The sequence below is a fragment of the Lagopus muta genome, chromosome 16, assembly GCF_023343835.1.
Source record: "Lagopus muta isolate bLagMut1 chromosome 16, bLagMut1 primary, whole genome shotgun sequence".
In the NCBI taxonomy this organism is placed as follows: Eukaryota; Metazoa; Chordata; class Aves; order Galliformes; family Phasianidae; genus Lagopus; species Lagopus muta.
In genome coordinates this window covers 2,907,202-2,933,983 of record NC_064448.1, presented here as the reverse complement: position 1 = coordinate 2,933,983, position 26,782 = coordinate 2,907,202, and the positions used below count along the sequence as shown (strand labels likewise).

Genomic DNA, 26,782 nt, shown 5'->3' with positions numbered 1-26,782 from the left:
CCAGAGAAACAAGCTGTGGAATGTCCAATCCTTAAAAAACCCACACAAATTAATGCTGAGGGCTTAGCTTACTAAATACAATTACAGCCATCTCCTCCCCCTTCTCTCTCTGCCAGCTGGGATGTCCTCGCCCGGCCGCCTCCTGCTGCAGCAGAAGCACCTGGACCACACCTGGGAGCACACACCAGGACAAAGGCATCCGTCTGCAGCTTAAAGGCTATCATTTCCAGACGTATTGGTAACACACCAGCAAAGAATCTAGAGCAATCGCTCTCCTTCAGCGTGTTTCCTGTGATAATCAGCCCCAGAGCATGGGCACAGGGTGCACGGCAGGGCAATGGACGCAGGGCAGGGATGAGCTGCAGACCCTGCTGGCAGTGACCAGGGCTGTCAGCACTGAACTCCTGCAGTGCTCTCAGCCCGGGTGACAGACTGCCAGGCGGCAAGATTGAGATCTCTAGCTTAAAAAGAAAAGTTTTAGAATTGTAGCTGCTTCTAACTTAAGGACCCTTCTACTTATCCCTACCCTGTGGCTGAGACAGCTTCAGGAAACCAGCCTGGCTGTCTATTACAACAGTTGTTTCTGCCTCAGTTATCTTGTCCAGTCAAAACAAGTCAAGTTCATAGCCAGGGCTGCAAGAGATTTCCAACGAGACTCCTGCAAGCCCTGCAGAGAGCTGAGCATCTCCGTGCACGCAGCCCAGCCACCACTCCCTCCTGCTCCCCAGCACACTGTCAGCCCCATTAAGAAAAGGGATCGTTCAGCCTCCTAGCCCAAAGAAAAGCCACTCAATGTCTCCCTGCCCTTCCCTATCACACAGCTTGCTGCTTCCTTCCTTGGCCACCACGCAGTCCCCTAGAGACAAGCCCGCACCTTCCCAGCTGCGGGGAGCCCAGTGCCCCGGCAGGCTTGGGGCCCCGGCTGCCTGCTGCCCTTGAGCCGCAGCTCTGCGCAGGATTTATAATCCATCTGTCTGCTTGCTGCCGCTGCCAGAGCCGAGGGGCCAGGATGGGATGACAGCGCTGAGATCTGCACTCCCAGAGGCGACAGAGGGTCTTGAACACCAGAGCAAAAGGAACAAAAAAAAAAAAAAAAGCACCAAAGGAAACCACATACCAAAAAATTAAAAATAAAAAAAAATAGATGAGGAAGAAAAGTGAAAAGCAGCCCCCAAACCTTCTAACTGGTCTGTCCCAAGACTGTGCAGGAAGCTCGGCGAAAGAGGAATTTGTTGTCCCCCACATCTGGCACAAAGCTTCAGCACATACAAACAAAAAAAAAATCCATAAAAATTCCAACAGTACCCAAATCTTATTCTCTGCAGTGCACAAAGTGCTTCTTTAATATTTTTGATCTGCAGAGGGATTTGCTTTGGGATTTCTAGCCAGAGAAGGCATAGGGAACAGGGCAGGAATGGATCAGGAGGGAGAAGTTCCCATGGGGGTTTCAGAAGTTACTGCACGTTTATTTCACCAGCTGCTATTTTTAACCCAGCAGTTGCTATTTTTACAAATGTCAGTGTTTTCCATTTGCTGAACTCTGTCCCCACTCAGGCAGCGCTCCGCTCCTCCCCACGCCACCCTTCGCCCACCACCCTCACTCCCCATCCCACTACCCACATCCATCCCCCCATCCCCACACCCCATCCCATCATCCGCACCCCCTCCTCCTGCCCCCAGCTTCCTCCCAGCCCCTCCGCATGGCCCCCGCTCCCCCTGCACGCACGCAGCCGCTCTCCACCCTCCCCGCTTGCATTTCATTGTGTGCAGCACTTTGGGATCTCTTTCAACAATATCAGAAAAGCCTGTGCTCCCCTCCCGCTGCCCCTCCTTTCTATGGATACTATATGTTTTAAAAGTCGTGTGCTGTGCAAAATCGAAAGGCGATCACCCGCTCCTGCTGCAACTTCACTCCCCTCCAAACATATCCCTGCCAACGGGGAGGGGGAAAAAAAAAAAAAAAGAAAAAAAAAAAGAAAAAAGCAAAGCAAACAAACGCCACTGTTGCTAAGTTCTGCACTTTATACCCTTTTATATTTACAATCCTCTCTTGGCTAAAAATAGCAACACATGATCCATTTATAACTGGCCGGACATGCCCCGAAGCCGCTGGCGGGGCCCTGGCTGATGAAAGGAGCTCTTTGCGTTCCTTCTACCTGAGCTCATCTTGCACTTAAAGGGCTCAGACAGCTCTGTTTCCACAAAGCATGCATTGAGATGTGAGATGACTGCAGCTTCCAGGGGAGATCAGGAGAAAGGAGAGAAATAAAATGAAAAAAGACACTAAGCCATACTGATTGCCCCGTGCCCTTGTGCTTGGAAAAACAGTCGGGGAGAGAGCAGCCCAGCAGAAGCAGTGCGGGATGGGAATGCTGGGCTGGAATGTACCCAGCACACAGCAAAGGGGCTCCAGGGGCAGCTCAGGCCCTGGTCAGCATGGGACCAAGGAGTTCCTCTGGAACTCATCTGATACGGTTGTGGGACAACAGCAGACTTGGCCTCAAGCAGTGCTGAGGTTGTTGCAGAGGCACCCAGAGGTGGCGGCTGGGAGGTGGCCCCAGGAACAGCCCCGGCTCCTGCCTCAAATGGGGCAGCCTGGGACACGGGGGTGACAGCAGCTCCAAAGAGATGACCTAGCAGCAGCACCACGACCGCCAGAGGCAGAAGTACGTGGGTTCTATTTGCTGTGATTATCTACCAAGGAGATTCTAAAGTTGTGGCATTTTTGCTCTGTTATTAACATAAAAATCCCCATTAGCACCTGGGAAGGATTCACAGACTGCACATGTAGCATAAACAGCTTTGTGATTACAGGTAACGCCACGAGGGCCGGGCACAGCGCCCACTTCAGCAGAAGCAGCACCTTCCATCAGGGAACTCAGGTGCCACACTAATGCTGTTTCCCACCCACTACCAACAAGCTCCAACACCTGCAGATTTCCTCTCTGGAGCACAAGGTTCTTGCATTTAGTCTCCTGTTGCAAAACCAGCCCCAGTTCCACAGCAGGGTGACAGGTTACACATCAGGGAGAGCTGTAACAGAAAATACAGCGAGCTACAGTGCCATGGAACAGCATTTCAGTGCCATTTACCACAAAGGTGCAAATCCCAGACACTAAAAAACAGAGTTCTCCCAGAGTTACGGAACTTTATAGGCAAATATACCTTCCAGTCATAAGTTTCTCAGGTATTGAAACACTTCTCAATACTTCAAGGAGCTACAAAATGCAGTTCATTTGGAATGACAGCAAAAGTTCAGTGCCACTATGCCATGAAATGCAGCTCTGAGGAAAAACAATTATGATGGGACCCTGAGAACAACTGACAGTAACAGCTGGCAACATCACAACTTCTACTTATTCTTTACGGCCCTGTTGTTTTTCTATTCTTCTTGATTTTGGTTGCTCAACAAGCAGAGATGTCTTATTTTTAGGGGGAGGGGTGTGAGGTGCAGAGCAGGAAAGGCATAGCAGAGCAGGTATAAACAGAACAAAGAAACACTCTGGCAGTCCCTGTGACAGCGTGTGATGCTTGTTGGTGTATATCTCTTCTGCAGAGCTGCTTCAACACAGCTCTCAGCCATTTTCGGAGCACCTGGCTCAGAGTTAGATAGAGAGCTGAGGTGCAGAGATCTCCTCAATGTCTGTCCAGTATCTGATTTCAACTCAGCAAAAGGAATGAGGAGAAAAGGGAACACACGCATCCTCTGTGAAAATACACTCCATTTCTTAAAGCACCTATTCATGCTGGAAGACGTTCCTGGAGACCACTCCTGCTCTGGAATACCTCTTTACACTTGCTGTGGCACACCCTCATGTCTCCAGCTAAGATAAGACTTGCTATTTCACCTTCAGAAAAAGATGAACATGTAGCATCTCCTGCTGTGATCACGTAGAACTATACAGCAGGATGAAGGACTATGTTACTTCAGCAGTATATTGAACTGCATGCCTGAATCCAAATGGTGGGAGACATCCAGAGAGAGCAACCCCAGAGCTGTGCAGGACTTGCAGATGAACAGGTAGGCTGGTATCCACAACACCAACAGGGTGTGATGACAGTGAAAGGCTTCCTCTGCATGAGGTCATATTTATTCTGGGATAACACTGTTCCAGAAAGAATTATGTTGTTCCTCAAATAGTTTACAATGTAGTAAGACAAAACTGAAGTTGAATATGTAAATAAAAGTATACTATGCTGAAAAATAAGTTATACTAGGGAAAAAGAAAAAATATAACAGTTTTCCCATGAACACAATATTTAGCATCTTTAACGTCTGCATTCAGAAACACTACATGAAGTACTTCATATACTACCTTTGTACCATAAGGAGACTGCTGAGTGTCTCATCCAGAGCTCTACCCATAATAATTAGGAGCATCTTCCTCCAGCCTGTAGCAACCAGCACCAAGCCAGCCATAACAGGGACTGGACCACAGAACCCAATTCTTCCCAGCATTGCTCTAGAGTGGTAAAGCCTCCAGGGAAACAAAAGCAGTCATTTTCCTTCGTGCAAATCAAGGCCAGCACAAGGTCACCTAACAACAGAGTGGTGCACAACTATACACACGTCGCTGGGAGCAGCATTTGGACCAAGAAGCTTTAAAACCTTCCTTGTTTTTTGTTTTTTTTTTTCTTTAAAAAAAAAAAAAAAAAAAAGAAACACAACCAAGTGATCCTGGGCCACTGGATCCCCACAGAGCCACTGACATTTAGATTTGTTTATTTTAAAGATGTGTCACTATTTTTCTCATATCAAATGATTGATTTCTAAATTCTCTTCCTTCTGACCTCTCACTTTCTTCCTGTTTGATTCTAGACTCAAATGTTTAAAGAGTGGATATGGCCCAAATGTTGCAATTCTTCATTCCACAGATTGCTATCACTATCACAATTGCTATTCTCTCTGGATCTGGAGAAACCCACACAAAAGGATGCCATGAAATGCACATTTGAATAGTACATGCAAGGAATATAAAACAGAGACTTTGAAGTGTCTTTACAAAAATACCCCTTAGGAATTAAGAGGAAAGGGCTTTTTTTTTTTTTTTAATACAACAGGAGGATTATAAAGGATGCCTTCTCTCAGCAATGCCTCAAATGTTCATTTTGCAGATCTAGGTAATTATTAGGAGCTATGATTGCATTACCCCTGTGGAATCATTCTCAGTCTAAATTCACTTCTCCAGACAACCCAGTATCATTCAGCAATCCTGCCTTTGCTTCTGAACAAGGCTGACTTGACCTGCTTTGATCAGATGTGCTGGGAGACAAGAGGTAGAAGCTCAACCGAAAGGGATTCTGGAGAACAACGGAAATCATACAGCCAGTGCTGTCAGCCAGCTGAAACAGACGCTGCAATTTTGGATACAACTGCAGCTTTACTGCTGAGAAGCTGCAGAGCGAGCTTGTCACCAGAGCTCCCTGCTGCAGCCACATCCAGGAGAATGGGAACTCGGCTCACAAAGCTACAGAATGGTAATAAAAGCTCCAGGCTCCTCACTCAATCACAGTAACACCAGTTTGTTGTGATGGCCCAATACCCCTAGCAGAACACAGCTGCTTTGTACTGCCACGAGTTATATTCAGTCTTACACCACTACAAATAGTGTATTAGTTGGAAGTCCACTGTCTAACAGCTGTGGTTATGCCAGTACCTAGTGAGTGAACACATCCAAACCCAGCAAAATCCTTTGCTAAGGCAACGAGTCGGACCAGAAAGGACTCCTCTCCATCACACGCACAACCTAACCTAAGATGCAGCCACAGGAGCTGAAGATTTAATTGAGCTGTGCACTTGGCTCTGCTGACACTGAGCACCCTGAACTACAAACTGGAATCCTATGGGACCTGGCTCACCAAGAACCCGTCTGAAGGAAGCTCCTGCACCCAGGACTGCTTCTACCATCACTTCCACCAAACTGGTCCTGACAAAAGCTTCTTCACCACACAGCAATTTAAGAAGAAACCCCAAAACCAGCACACGTTGGTTTCATGCTGCTATTTACTTAAAATAATCTCACAGTTTCTGGCAGGCACTGAACTCTACACCACAGTAATGTATATGCTCTTACAGGGCTAAACATGCCAAAGCATCAAGCACCAGCTAACGAACCCGCAGTGGTGTCCTGTGAGAGAGAACATCAGACCTTTAAATTGTACCAGCACTTGAGGGCGCTCCTGCAATAAATTTAACCCACCCTAAAATCCACCACCTTGTTTTATTATTAATCAGAGCCTTCTGTTAAAGTATCAGTGACCCATATGCTGACATTTGCTTACACTTTTGCTGTTACACAGTGACCCTGCTATTCTGGTAAACAGCAAGCAAAAGTTAGTCCCAACATTAAGCATTCAAGGTTGGCACATAGTTATCCTTCCAAATAATCACACAAAATGATAAAAAGGACTAAAGGGACAAGAAAACAGTTGAACTGTTTCAGAATTATTTTTTTCCTCCATGTAATGCATTTGCTCTGGATAGTGTAGAAAGTGTAGAAAGTAGGAGAATGCATCTGTTCAGGAAATGAAAGAAACTGGGAATGAAGATGCAAGCACCACTTTGCTTTCAAGGGAAAGGCAGGAGTTGCTGCAGTCCTTTAAGGGCAGAGTAGCAGCACTGCCTTTTCACCGTTTTCCCTGGCATTAATAGCATCCTCTGGTCATCATAGACACCCACATCCCACTGCATCCTTCCCGTCTTCCTTCTTGCAGTGGCCAAGTCCTGTAGGATGCCAGCATAGAGCTTAGGCTGCTCAGTGTCAGACCCAGGATCCAGCTCTAGGATTTTACCCCCAGAACATCACAGACACCTCCATTCTCCATGGGTTGCAGTAATGTTTCAATTTCTCTGACTGCATGAAACTTGTTCCCTAGGGAGTTTTCTTCCCCTGCTCCCCTGTGAAACAGGGATGAACAGGATAACCAGACTCTTGACTTAAGTCACCATCTGTCAGCCTGAAAAAAATCATTCTGTTCAAACTTCTGCCAATATTATGCTGCATTTGATAACATCCTTGTTTTTAATAACTTCTATGTTTTACTCTTCCTCAGTTTTGGCCAATAAACTCAGTACTTCTCACTGCAGTATTTTAAAGTACCATATGGTTTTCTCAAGGAGGAAGGCAGAGAATACATTTCTCATTAATACTGATTGCTTAACAGAAAAAGAATGTAAGGAAACACTGAAGAATAAGAAGTTTCATAACCTCTTATTTTTCCTGTGCCTGCAGCACTGTACTTCCCCATCACTTTATTCAACAGTAGTCAGTGTCCTTCAGAATGTTTAAAAACATCCTTGTCAGCGTTTTAGAAAGTATGCCAGTTAATAATTTTAAGAGAGCAGAAACATAACAAGGAAGGTGTACTTAACAACACAGCCTAAAGCATACAGACTAGCCTGCCAAAGCTTAGACAACTACACCATCTGTCCTACAAAAATGCACTCGTGTAAGTGCTGCTTATATGTCAAAAATCATCTGCAATTATAAAAAGGCACAGGCAAAGTTGAAAGGGAAGCAATCAAAGAAAACTGCCCTATAAATCCACATTTGTCAACAAAAGATAGGCAAACAAAAGTAGGGTATAAAGTAACTGAGAACAGTACTTCTGTCTGCAATGAATCCTTCTGTAATGTTCTGTGATTAGTTAGGATTAAGAAATAAGGTTTTTTAAAGGAATAACTAGCAGTACATACCCAATTTTAACAGTTTCTCTAGCTGTGACATTTTTGAGCTGGTGCACGCCACCCTGAATGAGGTTATTCATCAAAACTTAGTGTGTGAATCACAGGCTGGGCAATAGCTGCCCATCCTAGAAAGCAGACGTGGGATGCTGCAAGGCACCGCTCAAAGCTGCTTCAGGGCTTTTCGCTTCATGAAACTGTAAAGAAAAACAGACAACCTGGAACAATCCTTTTGGTGTTGGTATACAAAACAATCAGGAGAACTGCCTGAATGCACTTAAGCCCAGAACAGATGTGCCAGGGCAGACAGAGATCATGAGTCAGGAGAATACGGGTTTAAACTGCAAACTTAATCTTACAAGCAGCAGATGGATCCCACCGTTTCCAAAGCCTTTGAAGCAACATGGGTTCAAGTTGAATAGCTAGCTGTTGCCTGTGCCAATGGTATTATTGGAATAATCACTCAGCACTTAATTTATTCCAGAGGAATTCTGAGGTCCAACTACCTAGTAACTGACATTCTGAAAACTACACAGGAGCTTTCCAGAAGTCAAAGCCACAATTTCATCATCATAAAAATTATCAAATAGGAATTCAATTTAGGTCGCTTGCATTAGGTGTTCAGAAATAAATTTTAAATACAAATTCATAAATATATTTATAAATAACAACAGAAGCCACCGAGGTGGATATATGTAATGAAGCGGACAGCTTCCACAGCTGGCTTAGGCTGTGCAGTGAGTGCTGTCAGGTGTGGCAGACACAGCAACCAGGAAAACTCCAAGGAAGCAAGACAGGTACCAGTGAATTCAGCAGTCTCAATGATTAAAAAACAGCCAAGCGAGATGCAGGAGATCTGAAGTTTAGCTGGTGGTCTCTACCAAGTGAGAACATGGAAACGAAGATCCCAAGTATTCGAGCACCATGCTGAGCCTGTTAAGTAATCCAGATTTCAGCTGAATTAAACACACAGTTGTGACTACTGCAGACATCTGTTTACAAGTGGTGTCTAGATCATTAGCAGCTAATTCTACCTCTCTGTGACATTCCCTGCCATATGCTGGGTGATAATGTCAGCAACCAGCAGGGGTTTTCATTTCAAATCCTAACAAATCTGCTCTGGAGGGCTTTGTGGTTGTCCTTGCATCATTTATTAGGCAATACTTTTATTCAGTTAATACAGTTATTCTTCTCTACTCTTTTCGTACCTCCTCTCTGCTGTTTCACATCACCTGTAACTTACTTGCCAAGTGACAATTTCTTCACGCTGTCCTAGGAAAAATTCCCTTCCTTGACAAAGGTAAATGCAAAGTTCACCTCCTGGATAAACACACATTCAGGCTTGAATGCATTCTGCTGCACATCCCTTTACCATGAGACTGGGAATCCCAGTGATACTAGCAGAGCAACAGCAGTCAAACCAAAACGTTATGTTCACTTTTTTTTTTATTATTATTTTTTAAATACCAACAGCCCTCAAACACTGAGAAGCCACCTCCTGTCCCCTCCCCAGCTGGCACCACCACCTGCAAGAGGTGTAAGTCAGACAACCTAGAGGCGTCTGTCCACCCCTAGGGGGAGCAGCCTTACGTCCTCATTTGCACTCCTGGTCAGGGCTGCACGTAATGAACAGAACACTAAGAGCAAGGTGAGAAGACCAAACTTTACATGCAACTTCATTAACAATGAAAATCAGAGGGTTTTTGCGCTTTGCTTGGTGAAACGCATGCCTACACGAAAAGATGTGGTGGCACTTTTGCAGCCATGACATATGTATATGAACAAACAAAATTTCATGCCTGCCATTAACCAACAACCATGCTGGATATGACTTCAGTAATGACAAAAAACAAGATACAAATTGCTTCAGAACCTGGAGCAGTTCCTTCCTCCAGGACACAAGCAAAGGCACCACAAATCAATCACGCTGCCTCAGCCTGGTAGCCTTCCTCCCTTACACAGGGGAAGCTGCAGCCTCTTCCTCTATCTGCACAGAGCTTCTTGACAGCATGCCTGGCAGCAGCTTCAGCCCCAGGACACCTCCTGACCTGCTGTCCCAATAGGTGCTAGTGTTCCCACCCTGCACTTCTACTTCTCTCAATGAAAGACAGCAGCAGACTTGAAGGAACACTGGCAGACCAAATCAGGGTGGGGAGAGCCATGAGGATTTAGTGGTCCTGTCTCCTGCCAGCCCTCCTGGCAGTAAGCAATCAGACAAGATGTTCTTGCAGTCCCACAGCTTTCACCAAGGCTATGGAGTGGTTCTGCTGCTGGCAAGGAGCAACATGTGGATGGGATATTTTTATCTCCTCTTTGTTCTCATCCCTGTCAATCCCAAACAAGTTTCAGCTAGCTAAGTGGGAAGGATGGCTCACAATGAGACAAGGATTCCCCAGCTCAACCTGCATGTCACCGCAGGATGAAGAGGGTACGTGCCACTGTGGCGGCACAGCTGCATCGCTCCTGGTTTCCCAGCTTCCAGTAACCTTCCAGACTGAAATAGCAGACCTACTGCTTGATTTTTAGCAGCTGAAGAACAGAAGTAAACCACGTAAGTATTATGTAAAAGGATCTTTTTCTAAGTATATGTTTATTGTGCACAGAAGAAGTGGATTTAATTACAAACAACTGGAAGTTTTTAACAGTCTAGATTGCCCCTACTCCCCTTCTAAAAACTAAGGTTTGGCAGCAGCTTCTGGGTTTCATCGCAAGTCTTCTAAGTATTTCCTTGGAAAGACTTTACACTTGGTCCCAGGCAAGAAGTCAAAATCAACATTTAAAAAGCATGCCCAGCATAATTTCCAGGATTCAGCAGCATTAAGGTATACTTATGGAGGCTGGGAGGAGAACTGCTTTTTGTGCTCTTTGACTTAGTGCATAAAGCTGGTCTTCAGACAAGGAAGTTTATATTCCAAATAATATTTTTAACTACATGTGGTCAAGTGCATAACTTATCAAGACTTTCCTCACCCCCTCCCAAAATAAGCCTGAATTGTAAATGTCTTTGCAGTGTTCAGGTTTTACTTAAGCCTCAACTGGAAGCAACAGATTCTCAAGCCTTCTAATAGAGAATTGTTTGACAGTAGAGGAAGTTTCACATACCACGGGGTCTTAACTCCTCCACACAGTAAAACCACTGTTTGGGACAGATAGTGGTACTCAAGCTGAACTAGGTGGCTCTCTGAGGGGGATTAAGAATGGTTTTGTGATTGATCTGTCAGTGTGTTGGCTGGGGAATGGTGACACACAGGTGAGAACCCTTGCTCCTATACCGAAACCACTGGGACTGCTTCGGGTTTGCAACACAAACTCTTGGTTTGATCCAAAGCCCAGGAACAGAATTTCAATTTGATCATCACACAGGCCTTTGCAAATTGCTTTCAGCTTTTCAGTAGCATTAAGCTTTTGGATTCAACAATTTACACATGTAAGAAATTATCATAGATATCAAGGGATATGCAAAACTAGAAAGCTTTCTTTATGAATATCTGAAGTATTTAAAAACAAATATATATTCTTCTGAAATATCTGGGAATCAAGACCGACATCACTCACCACCTTTGCAGGTGGTGCAGCATGAAATGCTACAGACAAGTGAAAAACCTTCCCAGAAGCTGAAAGAAATGAGAGAAATGAGAACACTGGTGGCATTGAGGAGTCAGGTTTAGAGCAAAAAGTATTTCTGAGCTTTCGTCTAAAAGGTAGTTGTTTTACATTTCTAATCACCAGAGAAAAACTGGGACTATCAAATCATGATTTTCCTGTGTGGGAAGAAGGCAGGGAAAACATCATGGGACTATATTATGCAGTATTTTTCTTCCATGCAGAGAGTTTTATCTGGTATTTATAGAAAAACAGTCTAGATGCAGACTGTCAGCTCCCAAAAGCATGCTCTTCTTCCTCAGTGTCTGTTTCCTCCCCCTGTAAAGCCAAACCTCCACAAATTCCCCAGTGTTCCAGAACATCCCCCTTGCCCCCAACTGATCAGCAACACTGAGATTTCAGCATGAAAGCCACCAGGAAAAATGCAAAACCAACCAAACACAGCCAATGACTGACAAATAGTGCTGAGGGTGGGCAGGAAAGGCAGTGGAAGGGGCCACGGTGCCAGGCCTAGGCACAGCAAGAGGTCCATGAGGGGGTTGGCCATGCCCTGCAGCAGGGCCCACCATGACCAGTCAGCCTGCGATGGTCACAGCACATCACAGCCTGTGTCAGCACAGAGATGTGCCAGCAATGCTGGTGGCTGAAACTAGCTCTGCCGAGAAACCTACAGAGCTGATAGAATCCAAGGGAAGAAACAGCAGGCCTGCAGGGAACTCAGCATCCCAGTCAAACTACCATAAGCAAAGAGTCAGAAAGAACTAACGTAAAGTGGTTGCCTCGCTTTGATGCCTGAAACAGGTCTCCAGTAGTGCAAGGCATTACTAGAAGTTCAAAATAGTAAGTTTGTACCAGAGACGGAAACCACACTCCCCATACGCAACCCAACAGAGCAGATGCCTTACACCCATCAGCCTGAACCTCATGCTGCAATCAGAGCCCAGAGGCTGCACAGCCTCACAGCTCCTCTTGTCACCCAGCACTGGATGGAGGAGGTGAAAATGGAGCCCCTTCAGACTCAGCAGGGAATAAAATGACAGCTCGGTCCCCAGGGAATTCTGCTGGTTTTAGCTTGACAGAAAAACACGATACTTACAGTAAAAATGTAGCTCTGAAGTTATTTTTATTCATGCTGATGAGAAAACAGAGCTGGGTTCTCCACAAGCATATGCCAACTGCTGTGGAACAAAAAGCTTTACAAAATTCCTGTAAACTGCAGGGCCAAGCATAGTAGAACTCCCTTCACTTGCCTTGGGTTGCTGCACGTGCTGGCCCACAGCAAATGCTCAGTGGCTCACATGTTAGAACCTCTGTCATCGATTGCCACCTGCCACTCAGTAGCCAGTAACATGCTTGGTTGAGGTACAACTCAATTTCAGTAATCAAAGGAGAGTCCCCAAAATAAGCCTTCAGGAAAGGCATTGAAAAAACTGAAAAACTAAATTGAAAGCAACTTAGTTTGGCATAGCGCTCCTATAACTCACAATAGGCACAGATGGGAGAACTGCCCCCAAGGTGGGGAAGGGTGGGAATGCAGCCTCATGTAGGGCTTGGTTCACACCTGAAGCTACTTTATATGAAATCATTTGCAAAAATCCACATAAAAATACTTTCCCCCACTCACATTACATTTACTTCTACCCTACAAATAAATCACCTTCAGCACACCGGGGAAGCTGCAGTGGCTGTGGCCACAAGAAGCTCTTGCAGTTCTCTCCCACTGGGGTTGCAGTAAGTGCCATCCCCACACAGCACGTCCACATGTGGGATGGCAAGGGGCTGGGCCCTCTCTCCATTTGTTTTTCCACTGAACCTGATAGACTTCCTGGAGGTCAAAGTCACAAAGCTGAGGCAACACTGCAACGTGCAAACAAGCCTGTGAACCTGTGCACAGGCAGGAGTGTGTGGATTCAGCTCTTTAATATATATTAATATATGCTGGACACCGGGACAACCCTGGGCCATGCTTAGCATCAAGGTGGGCAGATCAGGAGATGGGAGGCACTGGTTTATTTGGTGCATTTGCTAACATCTATGAAAATCCTCCCTTGCAAGAATGGTTAGCTGTGCTTAGGATTTAGAAAAACAACAATCCTTCAGTAGGAGGAAAATTACTCAAATTCTTCCTCCAGCTTGCAAACAGACATTAATTGGGTTTTCCCAGGGATTTCAGCACTTCCCCCACTTCCAACACACTACGAAGGAGACAGGAGAAGTGGCTAAGCAGAGCAGGACTAGATTGTAAAACTGCATCTTTCTCCTTATTGGGAATCAATACAACCCCCTCAGCACACCTCTCGTTTCACTTGCAAAGCAACTAGTAGCAACTTTCTGATGCCTGTTTAACCACCCTTCCCACCCACATTCCTCAATGCAGAGAATACTCAAAGGTTGTTTTTTGTGACACACAAATCTTAGAAGTGCTGCTCATACACAGATTTGGTGAATCTTCTTTGCAGAGGGAACGTATGAGTGGAAATGAAGAAAACTTCAGCTGTATTTATAAAGCTTACAGTGTCCTGTTTGACCAGGGAAGAATGAGTTACGGAGTTCACATTCTCTTCTTGAGAAATATCCCTCAGGTCCAAATATCTAGAACATTATGGATTAACACAGCTGGCAGCTGGGTATTCTTATAACAAGTATCTGGATTTGTTCTTTCTTTAGGGAACTGGCAAGTTTTTTCCTTGCCTTTTTAAATTTATACTACTTTGAAGGATATTCAGTGAAATCATGCATATTTGTGAATAAGTACAGTCCCAAATTTAAAGGTGACAAGGCAGAAATACAGGCAGTTAGAGGTAACTGTGCTCTTCATGGCTTCTCTTTCATGAATGTGAACACACCTTATCAAGATGTGCAGGTATCAACAGCACAGAAGGAACAAAAACTGTTCACATTTCTGTTGAAAAACAGAAAAGAAGTCACCTGAGAAACTTGTTCTCCCACCCCCACCTGCAGCAATAACATGCATGACCATGAGGGTGTAGTGCCTATCTGGAGTCAAGGTGGCATGACATTGTGAATCTCTCATTTCTCCTTCCCAAGGAAGCTATAAGAACAAGAAATTATTATTCTAACAGATGAATATGGGCAGACATCAAGTATGGGGGAAAAAAACTCAGAGCTGTCACAGCTGGACCTACAGCTCCATCCCTCCAGCACTGGAACATTTTCACCCATCTCAAGGGACAAAACCAAATAATTTCTACCAGTTATTTTACCTCCAGGTACATGCCAGTCCTGCCTGGCCCACCAAAGATGCCCCTTCAACACAAGCACAGCTCCGACACATTAAAAGTAAATGCTGGAAAACTGAGGAGAGTCTGAGCTGCATTTCCATAGGCAGCTCCAGAAACTTCACAAGCACGTCACACATCAGACAAAAGGACTTTGCTTCTACTTTATTGCAGCAGTATAAATTTGAACAATAAATAACATGAAGGCACTCGGTACTCTCTCTCTTCTTTTCCTGTTCCTTTTTTCAATTTATTTTCAAAGTACATTTTCTTTTAAGAGACATCAGGTTGGATTCAGTCCTTCCTCTCATCTCCTTAGTGCTGGTGCTCCCCATGAGCTACGCCCAACCATAGCACTCCAGCCTACAGAAACCCTAGCACAGAGAACAGCTCAATTTAAGATGCTTCAGTGCAGACGGAGGTAACAGCTGCACAGGAGCGACCAAGAAATTTTTGTCTTCTCTGGAAAGAATGCAAGTGAAAAAGTTCTTCCCACTTCTAAAGAAAAGCTTCATGGGAGTCACCTGCCCTAACAACACACGTTGGACTCCTGCCAGCATGCATGCTGAGTAAGCCTTAATTTCTTGCAGGCAAGAAACGTGGTGGTTTCACTCAGGTACAGCCAGCTACCAGGAGATACAGCAGCCATCCTTCCTCTACAGGAGGAGAATAAACACTGCTGCTTTCCTTCAGAATAAACAGACTGAACAAAAAACCAGAATCAACAACCAAAACCAGCACATGCTGGGGGTAGAGTCTCAGTTTAAAAAAAAGTCTGATAAAACCCTGAAATTAGATCCCTGACTATACATGAACATGGCCTTTCTTCAATGACATATTATGATCTCTACCCCATCAGGCACGTAGTGAGTAAAAACACAGGTTACCACTAACACAGACAATGCCTACATGATGGAGAAGAGATGCATGTCTATAACCACACTGTGGCTGTATGGCTGCTACTGTCACTAGCAATCAGTGAATTCCCCAGACCTCTCAGCCCCTTCCCCACAGCGATCCATGCTTACATGAACAACCCCATTAGCATTAGATGCAACTGTAAAAGCAATTATTTGGCAGTTCTGGCTGGGACCAACCTAGCAACAATAGCATGCCACCCACAGCAGTCCTCCATCATGACACTTCTATAGCAGTGCAGATGCAGGTTTCTTGACACCTCCCATTGACAGACCCTGTTTGAAGCTCTAACTTTGCCAGATTTCAAATATGCCAGCTGAAGCTCTCCATGCCATGCGTCTGCCTGACATTAATGATTTTGTTTTATGTGGAGATGCTACAAAGAAAAAGTTAGGGTCAGCAGCATTCAAAGAGGAAAAAAAAAAAGGCAAAGAATGATGAGCTGCTTGTCTGACTCCTTAGTATGAAATTCTAAATAGTGAACAGCAGAACTACTGTAACAAGTGACCCAAAGCACAGAGGTGCTACTGCTGAAGACACCACTTTGTTCTAGAGAACATTCATCAAACTGCATCACAGCTCCTGGAGCTAGCACTGCTTGCATATTGGTTAAAGCCTTGTTTAAGCTTGCAAAGCTTTTCAGGTATTTTCCTTCAGGGAAATATGCTCCACATCCAGAGGATCCTTGCTTAAAGGACAACACTCTGTGCCAGAGTGCATTCTGTATACAACAGTGGGAACAGAGTAGGGCTTGTCTTCATCATGAAGACACCTATAATTAGCGTACCACCTCCTGGTGTCTGCAGCAGGATCATCATGCCTGCAACGGAAAGTACCCAACAGATGGAAACCACAGATTCCCACATCTAAGTGTTTGTAGTACCTGGTAATTACTGGGAGCCCTGTTGGAAAAAAATTACACCTACTTCACCACTAATGACAGCCCATTAAGTCCTGCCACCTTCTGAGCCTGTGTGTGTGTGCAGGATGATGAGTCGGGCAGCAGGGCAGCCTGTTATGAGGCACTTGTATCTCACATCCCATAGGATTGAACCCAGATTTTTTCTTTTTTCTCCCTATTCCTTCCTTTCCTGAAGACAAATGCCAACTGGTATAAGAAGTTTCAATAATCCTGTTCTCAAGAATTTGAAAATACCAACATATAGATTCCCCTTATAGTTTTAGTCTATTTTTTTTCTTCCATGCCTTTTCCACATCTTCCAATAAGGATCATATATTTATTTTACCAGGGCTTACCCTCCCTTTAGCTCATAAAACATGGTGCACAAGAAACAAGGGGACATGTAATTGAATGATGACACTACTGTCTACAGTGACAAGCTCACGTGAGATGGAATCTCATCAATCACCTAAGCCCACATTTATTTTTTTATAAAAGAATACCTTCTTCAGTCTTGCCTGCCGGGCCACTGCAGGAGGCAGAGCAGTGCTAGGATGCTGACAGCAAGGTAGGAAATCATGACACGAAGGATGATTGTGGGTGACACCATTAAACATACCCTGCAGAACCAGACCAGCTTTGCTCTGGTGCTGAGCTACTGGAGCAGAACAAGCAACACATGCTGCAATTGCTGGCACCAACCCACACCTGGCACCTCCTGGATTGCTGTTAAAGCATCCAAAACTTGACCTATTGAGCCTCCACAGCCATGAGATACATGCCCTTAACATATGAAATACTACAAAAGAACCTGAATACTATCAAGAAAAATTAGCATTAGACAAAGATGGGACATACAAACTTCATGGTAGCTTCAGACAGCTTTCACCTTGGCCTTTCCACAATAGCATTTCCCTCTCCAGCATCCATAAAAGAAGGATGATGCCCCCTCATCTCACAGTAGCACCATGCAGACACAGTCACTGACATGGAACATTCAGTCCCTGCAGTGACAAGGGCTGCAGAAAAGCCCACGAGTTCAACAGTTCGTTATTCAGTCCGGGGTACGGATGGTGCGCTGTAAATAGGGCACGGGGTGACACACTGTATGAGGAGGATAAGAATATTGAATAGCTGCTCATTCACTGCACAACATCCATCTTGTGCACTGAATGAAGTACAAGCCTGTGGGGAAAAAAAAAACACAATGTAAACCATACAAGACGATCTTTAATTATATGGTATCCAGGGGCTTACCAAGCAGCATACACACAGAAAGGGGCACTATGGTTAGTACTCACACTGATACTTTCTAGCTTTAAGTAATTTTTTTTTTTTTCTTCCTGTGCAATATAGTCCTCCTACAAAAACTTCAGATTTGCTCTGCCTGCATTTGTATTTTCAAAGTATTTCTGTTAGAAACACTTTTATGTAAGATTCAGAACAGCACTTACTCACTATACTGTAGCTCAATATATTGCAGTTAAGTACCCTGGATGACAAGTGCATCTATCTATGATGGCATATTAAGATAGCCAAGTTCCCTTCTCCATTGCAGAAATAAACTCAAAGTACTTCTCACATGGGTAAGTTCAGCCTGAGAGGACCTGGAAAGTGGTATACACAGACTGCAAGCATGCCTAAAGACCAGACAGGTTGTCCTTACAGTTAACTAGGCTACAGAACTGAAGGACATGCAGGAGCACAAGCAGGAAGCCATGAGTACCTTTTGAAGCTTTTGCTATCAAATCAAGAGGGGAAAAATCCCCAATCCACATTTCTCCAGCTTTTTTACCCACCCTGACCTCCTTTCGTTGGAAGAAGGCTCAGCTACTGCTTTAAGTCTGAGCTGGATGCTCCTGCTTCCTCGGCCAGCTGCAGGGCAACATTATGCCTTGCACAACTTGCAGATGTAACCCATATGCATCTGGGCTACACCTCGGTACACAGACATCAGCTACTGCAGCAGTACCTGCAGATGCGCATGAAGTACAACCAAATGCACTCCAAACTTCTTGCTTCAGCTTAGAAAGAGAAAACCAAGTAGCTGTAAGAGTGGGGTACAGGGAGACTGAGCAAGGGAAGGAAGCCAACGGGAAAACTGTCTGTCTGCGCAAGGAGCGGGGAAATGGGTCTCTTAGGCATCCCGAGATTTACAAGAGGGCCAAAAAGTGACTTCCTGCTATTCAAGTCCAGACTGAAATATAATAAACCACTGCCAGCATAACACTGACTCATATCCATCAGATTTATAAATCAGTACTTCGACAAAGAATGCACTCTCTGTTGTCTTCAGCACAGATAACTCTGAACTACTCAGATTTGTTGTTTAACCCACTCCAAGTTGAATGCCACTTCTGCAAAATCCAATGCTGTGCACAGCCTGCCAGCACCGATACGAGAAAACAGCCAGCTGAAACGTTACCTGAGGAGAACACACAAGTCTTCTGGACAATGTTTAGGCCATAAGGACAGGCAGATCAATATCAACATTAGTTTATTGGGTTTTTTTTCTTCCCAATTTAATATAGGAAAAAAAAAATTCATAGCTTGTTCTTCAAGCACTTCACTAGAGAACAGACTTACAGACAGAAACACATTAAGAAGCTATAGAGCACAACGCCCCCAGCACAGCCCGCCCTGCTGGGTGAAGGTGTGATTTCCTCACCCCCAGGCTTGCAGCAGGCAGACCTCACTGCCTTACACGAGCACTCCTTGCCCCCTCCCATCAGATGGAAACGCGCCTTTTCAGACACTCCCCAGCACGGTTACAACCGTGTGAGACAAGGCAGTGTTTCCGGAATCAAAACTTTCAGCACGAAGACTGGCACAACCCCTGCCGCTGCGCACACGCAGCCCCACGCACGCTTCAGCAGCTGGGAAGCTCCGGAGGCACTCGCCAAACTTCCACACCACCTCTATTCCGAACGGCTCACAGCACTGCATCTCATTCGCCTTTGACAGCAGAGCTCCGAGCGACGCGTGCTGACAAAGGGGCACCGGACCCGCGGCCGCCACCGAAGGCCGGCACCCGCCCGGGGCCGCGCAGCGCAGCAGCTCGGGCTGCGGCCTCGGGGTCTCCTCGGGAAGCGGCCGCACCTCCCGCAGGGCGCGGCGGGCTGCGTGCAGGTGCTGCGGGGCGGCCGCGAGCCGAGCGAGCCTCACGGCCCGGCCCCGCTATTTCGGGAGGCAGCGGCGGCGAAGCTCGCAGACGAACGGGCGCCGAACACCTCACGCTTTCTCAGCGCAAAACGATCGCACCGGTGTAACGCGGCGCCCTTCTTCGCGGTGCCGACAACTAACGCGGGAGAAGGGACGCAGCGGCAGCCCCGCGGGGTGCGCGACCCCCGCGCCCCGCCCGCCCCGCGCGGAGCCTCGAGGCGCTGAGGCGCCGCCGCCACGTGAGCGCGGCCCGGCCCTGCCCCGGCAGCCACCGCCCACCGCCCGGCCCGGGGCCGAGGAGCAGCATCCAGCGCTGACTGCGACGCCGCGCCGGGCCGCCCCGCACCTGCCGGGAGCCGCCGACTCGCCGCCTCCTCCCGCTCCCCGCTCACCGAGCAGCAGCAGCCGGTGCGTCTGCTTGTACTCCCTCTTCTCCGCCTTCAGCGTCTTATCGATGCTCTTGCTCCGCTTCTTATCCGCCCGCTCCTTGGCCACCAGGTCCTGCCGCAGCCGGTGCCGCACCTGCGGGTCTCCGCACTGCTGCTGCTCCGCCGCCGGGTCCGCCTCGCCGCGGCTGCCGTAGGGCACCGAGGGGTGCGCGGCGGCCAGGCGGGAGCGCAGGCTGTAGCACAGCCCCATGGTGCCGGAGCCGCCCGCTGCCCGCCCTACCGCATGCTCCGCGCCGGGCAGGGCGAGGCGGTGGCGCCCGGCGGCCTCTTAAAGTGGCCCCGCACCCTCCGGCGGGCTGCGGAGCGCGGTCCCGCCCCTCCCTCGCTGGGTCCCCGCGCCGCGGCCGGCGGGAGGCGGCCACACGTGATGCGGACATGTTTACCGTATTCTCTGGAAAGCGGCCCCCGCCCGCCCCCTCCCCGCGCCGGCGGGGTGCTCCCACCCCGTCTCGCCCCACTGCCCGCAGCCCCGGCGCCCGCCGCCGTCAAGTTTCCCCCTCCCCGCGAGCCGCGGCCGCGAAGCCGACAGGCGATATTCCTGCTTTGGGCGTGTCGCGACATGCGAGAGCCCCGCGCTGCTCGCCCGAGGTGCGCTGCTATGAGGTCCCGACTCGCTGGAGATAGGGATGTGGCATCGCAGTGTCCCCATTTCTCTGCCCCATGTCTCTGCCCTGCCATACACGTCTTTGGGAACGGCTTCTTGTGTTTTCCACCATCAGTGGGGACGTTAATGGTGACTCTTTGCTCTCCTGCTCTGCCCCTCTCCTGGCACCACATCTGTTTCTTTTTTCACAAGCAAACTTCAAATTTACCTCCCATGCTGCAACCGATGTACCTGACCGGAGCTGTAAGTGTGGCTGTGGCACCGACCCCTTCCCTGGCAGCACCCTCAATGCACGGCACTGCCAACTCTGTCATGCTGCACTTCACACTCATCTCCGGCTGGCTCTGAGCATTCCCTTACAACATGACTAATGCTCTCTGGGGCCCGGCCACACATCCTGCATGCTGGAGTCAGACCTCTCCAAGCAGCTCTTGGTGCTGCAGCATGCCCCTGCTAACAGCCTGCATGCTTACTGCTGAAATCTCACTTTCAGTTCTTTCTCCTAAGTTGGACATCTTGATGGAAATCGCTCTTTGCAAAGCTGAGAGTCCCTGTGAGCAGAACACACCCATTACGAGCTGCTCACTTCCTTGTTTCTGCAACGCTCAAGGCTGAGCAGGTCACATACTGCAGCACAAGCCTGCATCCCTACCGAGGGGATTGCTGCATCAGTCATGGGAGCTGCAGGACACTGCTAGCCAGGTGTGCCAGCCAGCTCCAACATTTGTATCTTGCCACCCATGAGGTTTTTGCTAGTCTTGGGATTTAACTTAACCTGTCTGATCGGCATGGGCTCTGCAGGGAGGCAGCACTGAGCAGCTCACAGCCATCAGCCCCATCCCACAGCTGCTCTGCCAAGCACCTTGCTGGCACCCTGCACCCTGCGTGCTTCCAGGAACAGTCAGCGATGGCAAGCTGGGATGCCAGAACTGAGTTCAGGAAACGTGTTTAAATGATCTGTGAGTCTGGGCTCAGGCAGGGTCACGAACAAATGCTTCACAGCAGGAACAGCCCCAGAGAGATTGGCACCTATTCCATCAGAAGACAATGCGTGCCTGTGTCCATTAAGAAGGATGCCAGATATTGCAGTGAGTTTATTTCTGTTTCACCTAGGCCAGGCTAGGACCTCATGGTCAGGTCCTTTCTTTTCTGGCCCTACATGTTGTGCTTAGGGAGGTCACTGGTCAGAGAGAGAACATCTACTTCTTTCTATTAATTGTGTTGCCTATGCAGCATACATTGCGCCTAATCAATACCCTGCTGCCTGGCCATTACAGTAGTTAAGGAGTGTACAAATTAAATCATTACGCGGCGGATAAGTTCACTTTAAACATGACTGTGAACCCAAAATTCAGGAGCAGTTGTGTGTTGCAGAAATTAATCAATCTCACATTGAGCTGAAGATGCCCACGACTCGCTTTCTGTCTCCACCACTGTAATGTCTTTTCCTCTGTGACGGAGAGTTCATCCTTCTGATGAACGCACCCCTGAGAATGTAATATACCAAGAAAATGTAAAGGTCAGACTAGAGGATTATTAATAGCAGTTTTCTTCTTCCTGTGCGCTTTGGAGAGGTACACGAACAAGAGTAGGGTCACACTTGGCAACTGCGTGCTCTGTGATGGGGATCTGTGTGCTGCTGCACAAGGAAAGGGGACTCGTGGAGACAAGAGGTATCTAAACAAAATAAAAAGGTAAAGGAAGAAGCTGGATAGAAGCAGTCAGCCTACAGGCTTGTTCCCTTGGCTCTGGAGGTGGACAGATATTTTCTGTTTTCTTCTTGTGCAGTTTGGAGCAGGACATGTTTACGATCACTGTTTCAGTTTCACCACTTTGAAACCATTTCCGTTTCAGGTGGCAGTCCTGTGCAGCACATCAACTTATCTTTGCTGCAGTGTTCATTCTCTCCTTAGAGTGATCTAAAGGAGAAATTTGAGTTGGAAGTAGAGCCGAAGTGGAAGACAGGCTTCCCCTCTTCCTGTTGCATTTCAGAATCCTTAGAATAACTCATAAAACTTGTGGTTTGCTCCTTTCAGGGAATCAGCAATTGTATGTGACTTCAGTGACAGCAAGGGTAAGGCCATTTATTTCATCTTGATGGAGTGGGTGACACATTGACAGTTTTCTGAAATCACACAGTCTCAGAGGTAGCAGAGGAAATCACCTCTAATGTCAAAGCATCTTCTGTCATTTATGTACGCTGTTCATCCACGTAGCATTATACTGAGACAGAGTCAGGCTTAAAAAGCACAGCTTAAGTTTGTTGCACAAGATGCATTTAAAGAATACGTTTCTAAAGGCTGTGGACACACACTGTGTATTTATCCCACCCCAGCTATGCAAGGTAGCCTGCATAGCTACCGTCATTGTGTTCAGCTTCTGTCAGCCTCAAGGGACAGAGATTTGCTTTCCCCAAGGACTATGGATCCTTTTAATTTTTTATTCTGTTGCTTTTACTGTCTGCAAAGTGGAGAGGTGAAAAAGCAAACCAGGCCATCTGGGAGTGCAAAAAATACAGGGGAAGAGAGAAAGAGAGACAGTAACTACAGGACTGCGACATTAAAAGAAGAAACATGGGCACCTAAGCAAAAGAACTTGGATTACCACCAGGAAATATGTCAGCAGGAGAAATGTAAATGAGTAAAATTTGCATTTATTTGTGCCTTGGGAGGGAAACTAATTGATTGAACTCAAGATATCCTCACAGAACTCCCACTCCCATTACTGTAAGTGGCCTAAACATGCAGTTTTCATTTCTTGTTGCAAAACACTGGTGTGTCAGAGCAGCTCATGAGCATCCTGCTGCTCCTCTCCCACAGCTCATCCTCTCTCCAGTGCACTGGTTTGCACTCAGCTTTACCAGTGCAGGAGGCTGTGGCCTGGCACCTTTGTGGAAGGCATCTCAAGCAGAGCAGTGAGCTGCGCATTGCAGCTGCAGCAACAGGGGCTGCTGAGCACCCCCAACAATGCCTCTTAGCACCCAATGGCCAAACAAGGCCATAAGGCATAACTGGATGAAGTGAGGTTTGTGAAGTTTGCACAAGGTCTGTATGACCACTACAAACTGTGAGCATTTGACATTAATTTTAGCTGAAGCTCTGTCTGGTCTCTTCTTTTGGTCTCTCACTTCAGGTCGATAAGTAGATGCTGGACTAAAGATTTAAAAGTGAGCAAGCACCTTATTTCTGTCTTGGATTCCATGTATCTGTTTATATATTGAGTTGAACTGTTAACTTCTTGTCTTCTCCCAGAAACTTTGAGAGCCAAGATTTCCTAATATCCGTAACCACAAAGTTGCCATCATTGGCTTTGCCATATCTGTTAATTTAAAAGCCAGTTTTATCTGCAAATTAAGAATTATGACATTCAGATAAGGGATGGTTAGAATTAGTTACATTTAGTTGTATTTCTAACATAAAATGGCAAATGTCATGTTGAGCTTTCAGTCAGAGGGCAGTGTTCTCAAGACATGGACAGCAAATGCTATATTGATGTTGCAGCACAGCAGGCTTCCAGATTCCTGGGCTCATGAGAACATTGGATGAGCAAAACCCCCTTCATCTAGGAAGGTATTCAAGTCCAAGTGATGCCAGGCCTGACACCCTCCAGTCCACCTCCCTGAACACACAGGGCGAAGTCCTGGGCTGTGCACAGTTTTAGTGCAGCTGAGTTGGTGAGCTGCCAGCTTATTAATATCCTGTCTCATTTTGTGCGGATGTTAGCTATTCCATAGCAATTGCCACGAGATCCTTCATCCTTCACCTCATTCATCGTTAGCCTTCTCCACAGTCAGGACAGAAGACAGGTTGTGGCTCAAAGAATGGCATTCAGGGATGGCAGAGGGACATGGCTATGTGTATCTGAGAGTACTGCACTATGAGCTCAAACTGACATAGTGGGTATAAATTAAAGTGTGACTCTTTGCTCCTGGCTCTATTCCCCTTGCCAGGCTTCAGAAGGCTCTCATTCAGCTGTCCTTCTGCAGTGGCAACAGCCTGTGCTGGGGGGGTGGAATGCTCACCGACAGGTAGGGTTCACTGGGCACAGAACCAGCCACTGTCACCATCCAAACTCCAAAGTACAAGCTTTTCACTCCACTGAATACAATAAAACTTGCTACCTTTCCTCTTGTTTGTGTTTTTGGATGTTTAGTTGTTTTCAGCATCGTGCTTTGTGTTTGCTTCAGGCATACCAAAGCATATTTCCCCCCCCTTTTTTTTTACCATGTGTGCTGTTCCCTGTAAGTGGTTTGTTGGGTCTTAGAGATGTCACCTGAATTTTTTTTTCTGATTTCAAAAGAATAGAGCACGTTGTAAAATTCCTTCCATTCACAAACACCTGATGAATTACCCCCCTGCACTGCTCTCACTGGCTTCATTCATACCCCTGGGGTCACCTGTTGTGTGTGGGGTGCCCTGAGCTGGGCCACAAAGCCGCATGAAAACAGCAAATCAATATTCTGATTAAGCAGTTTGTTTCCATTTCTTAACCAGCAATCTTACTGACATGCCCTCTGTCCCATTTGTTGTTGGGATCATTGTGACACCTCCAGAGAGCAAGGGTTGTCTTGGGACTCCCTACACAAACAGTGCGGGTTTTCAAGGATAATACACAACATAAATGAGCAGCCTTGTTCTGTCAACAAAAGCCCGTGTGTTTATAAGAGCCCTCGAATGTGTTTTTAAAAATACTCGGCTGGATATTTTTAGCAGTGAGAGCCTCTCCAGCCTCCCCTAACACACCAACACTGTTCTCAGCGATGCTCTCCCCTCACCCCTCTCCCCCTCCCCCCCGCACACAGGGATGCTCTTGCACAGCGCAGCCCCAGCAGCAGAAGCCCTTGTTAGTCGGGCTGCACTGACATCTGTTGGCTCTTATCAACAGGGGTAGGAAAAAAACAAAGCCACTCGGTTCCATAGGCTGAGATAGCGCCCACAGGCAGAAACAAATAGCTGGGTGAGTAACCTTGAGATAACGCTGCCTTGTATCCAGGAGCAGTGAGCAGTCCATAGACAGAGCTGGCCAGTGGGCTGGCTATACAGGTTTGGAAGCTGAGGGCCTCCCATCCAGCTGGCAATGTGTCCCACACTTCATGAAGCACCTCATTCCCAATGACCGTCCCTCCAGTTTTGTGCTGCTCTTACAGCTCATCCTTGAGGCTGCAGCCCGCCTGCAGCTGTGTTCCCCCGGCGAGCTGATCAGTCCATGTGACTAATTAAACCAGAGGACACACACACTCATTTCTGAATCAGCATCTGAAAAGATCACACGTCCTTTTGAACAGAACAAGAAAGAACTGAGCAAACGTTTCACTTGAACCAGTGCAGTCTTACTCAGATGCCTGACTTTGATAATCCAACTTTAGTTGTTCAGTGCAATAAGCAAAGAACAACTGGATGTTCTGCAGTTCAGCCAGCATGTTTGGTTAAAAGTTCCATCCTGCAAATACTGTATTTAAATGTCAGAATTCTTATTCACAGAATTTATAGAAAGCTTCGTCAAAGTAGCAGTGCTACCCACTTCTGTCAGGCTCGGTGATGGAGAAAATACCAGCCTCTTTTTAATGACTGCAGCCAGAAGTGCAGCAAGCACTGAGTTTTGCTGGGAAGCCCACTGGGAGCACTTCTGGTCCAGGCATTGATTTGGCCTCAGCGCTCTTTTGTACTACTTCAAATAGTACAGAGGTACTGGGGCACGGAGGGGAGAAGCACTTGGGTTGCTGCAGAAGATGCCCAACAGCTATTTGTACCTGTTGTATGCACATCCCTTGTACCAACCCAGGCTGCAGCGAGGAGATGGAGACTATCATCAATTTCTCTTTCCAGTGGAAACAATTCCAGGAATCCTTCTCCTTGCTATTCTTCACAAATATTTGTTAAATGCTTGAGTCAACAGCATTTAATTTTGGCCTTACAAAGTATAATCTCTTCTTAAAAAGTCAGATCAGCCCTTTGGGTTTAAAGACAGTTCATGGCATTTAGGTTTCAAAGTCATTTAAAATAGAATTAGGTTATTTTACAGCATTATAAATCTCTGCTGGTTGGCTCCAGAGTAAGTAGGCTGTTAATCCTACCAGTAAAGATTTCATAATTTCTCTGAGCACTGCAGTTTACTATTTCCCATGGAAGCATTGCGCCAGGCTGACTCTGCCTGCTAGACTTTGTTGCTGTCTTGCCATTTCAAAGGGGAAAATCACAGAGAAACAACGGATCTACTTTCTTA

General features: G+C 46.8%; 1 protein-coding gene across 1 annotated transcript in view; it reads right to left on the bottom strand.

Moving 5' to 3' along the window:
• The window catches only part of GNAS (GNAS complex locus), a 131,577-nt gene extending 111,320 nt beyond the window's left edge, over positions 1-20,257 (bottom strand). The window contains exon 1 of the mRNA XM_048963619.1: positions 19,900-20,257. Within this exon, the coding sequence (XP_048819576.1) occupies positions 19,900-20,146 (247 nt within the window). The 5' untranslated portion in view covers positions 20,147-20,257. The remainder of the gene's footprint in view (positions 1-19,899) is intronic.
• Between the last annotated feature and the right edge of the window lie 6,525 nt (positions 20,258-26,782).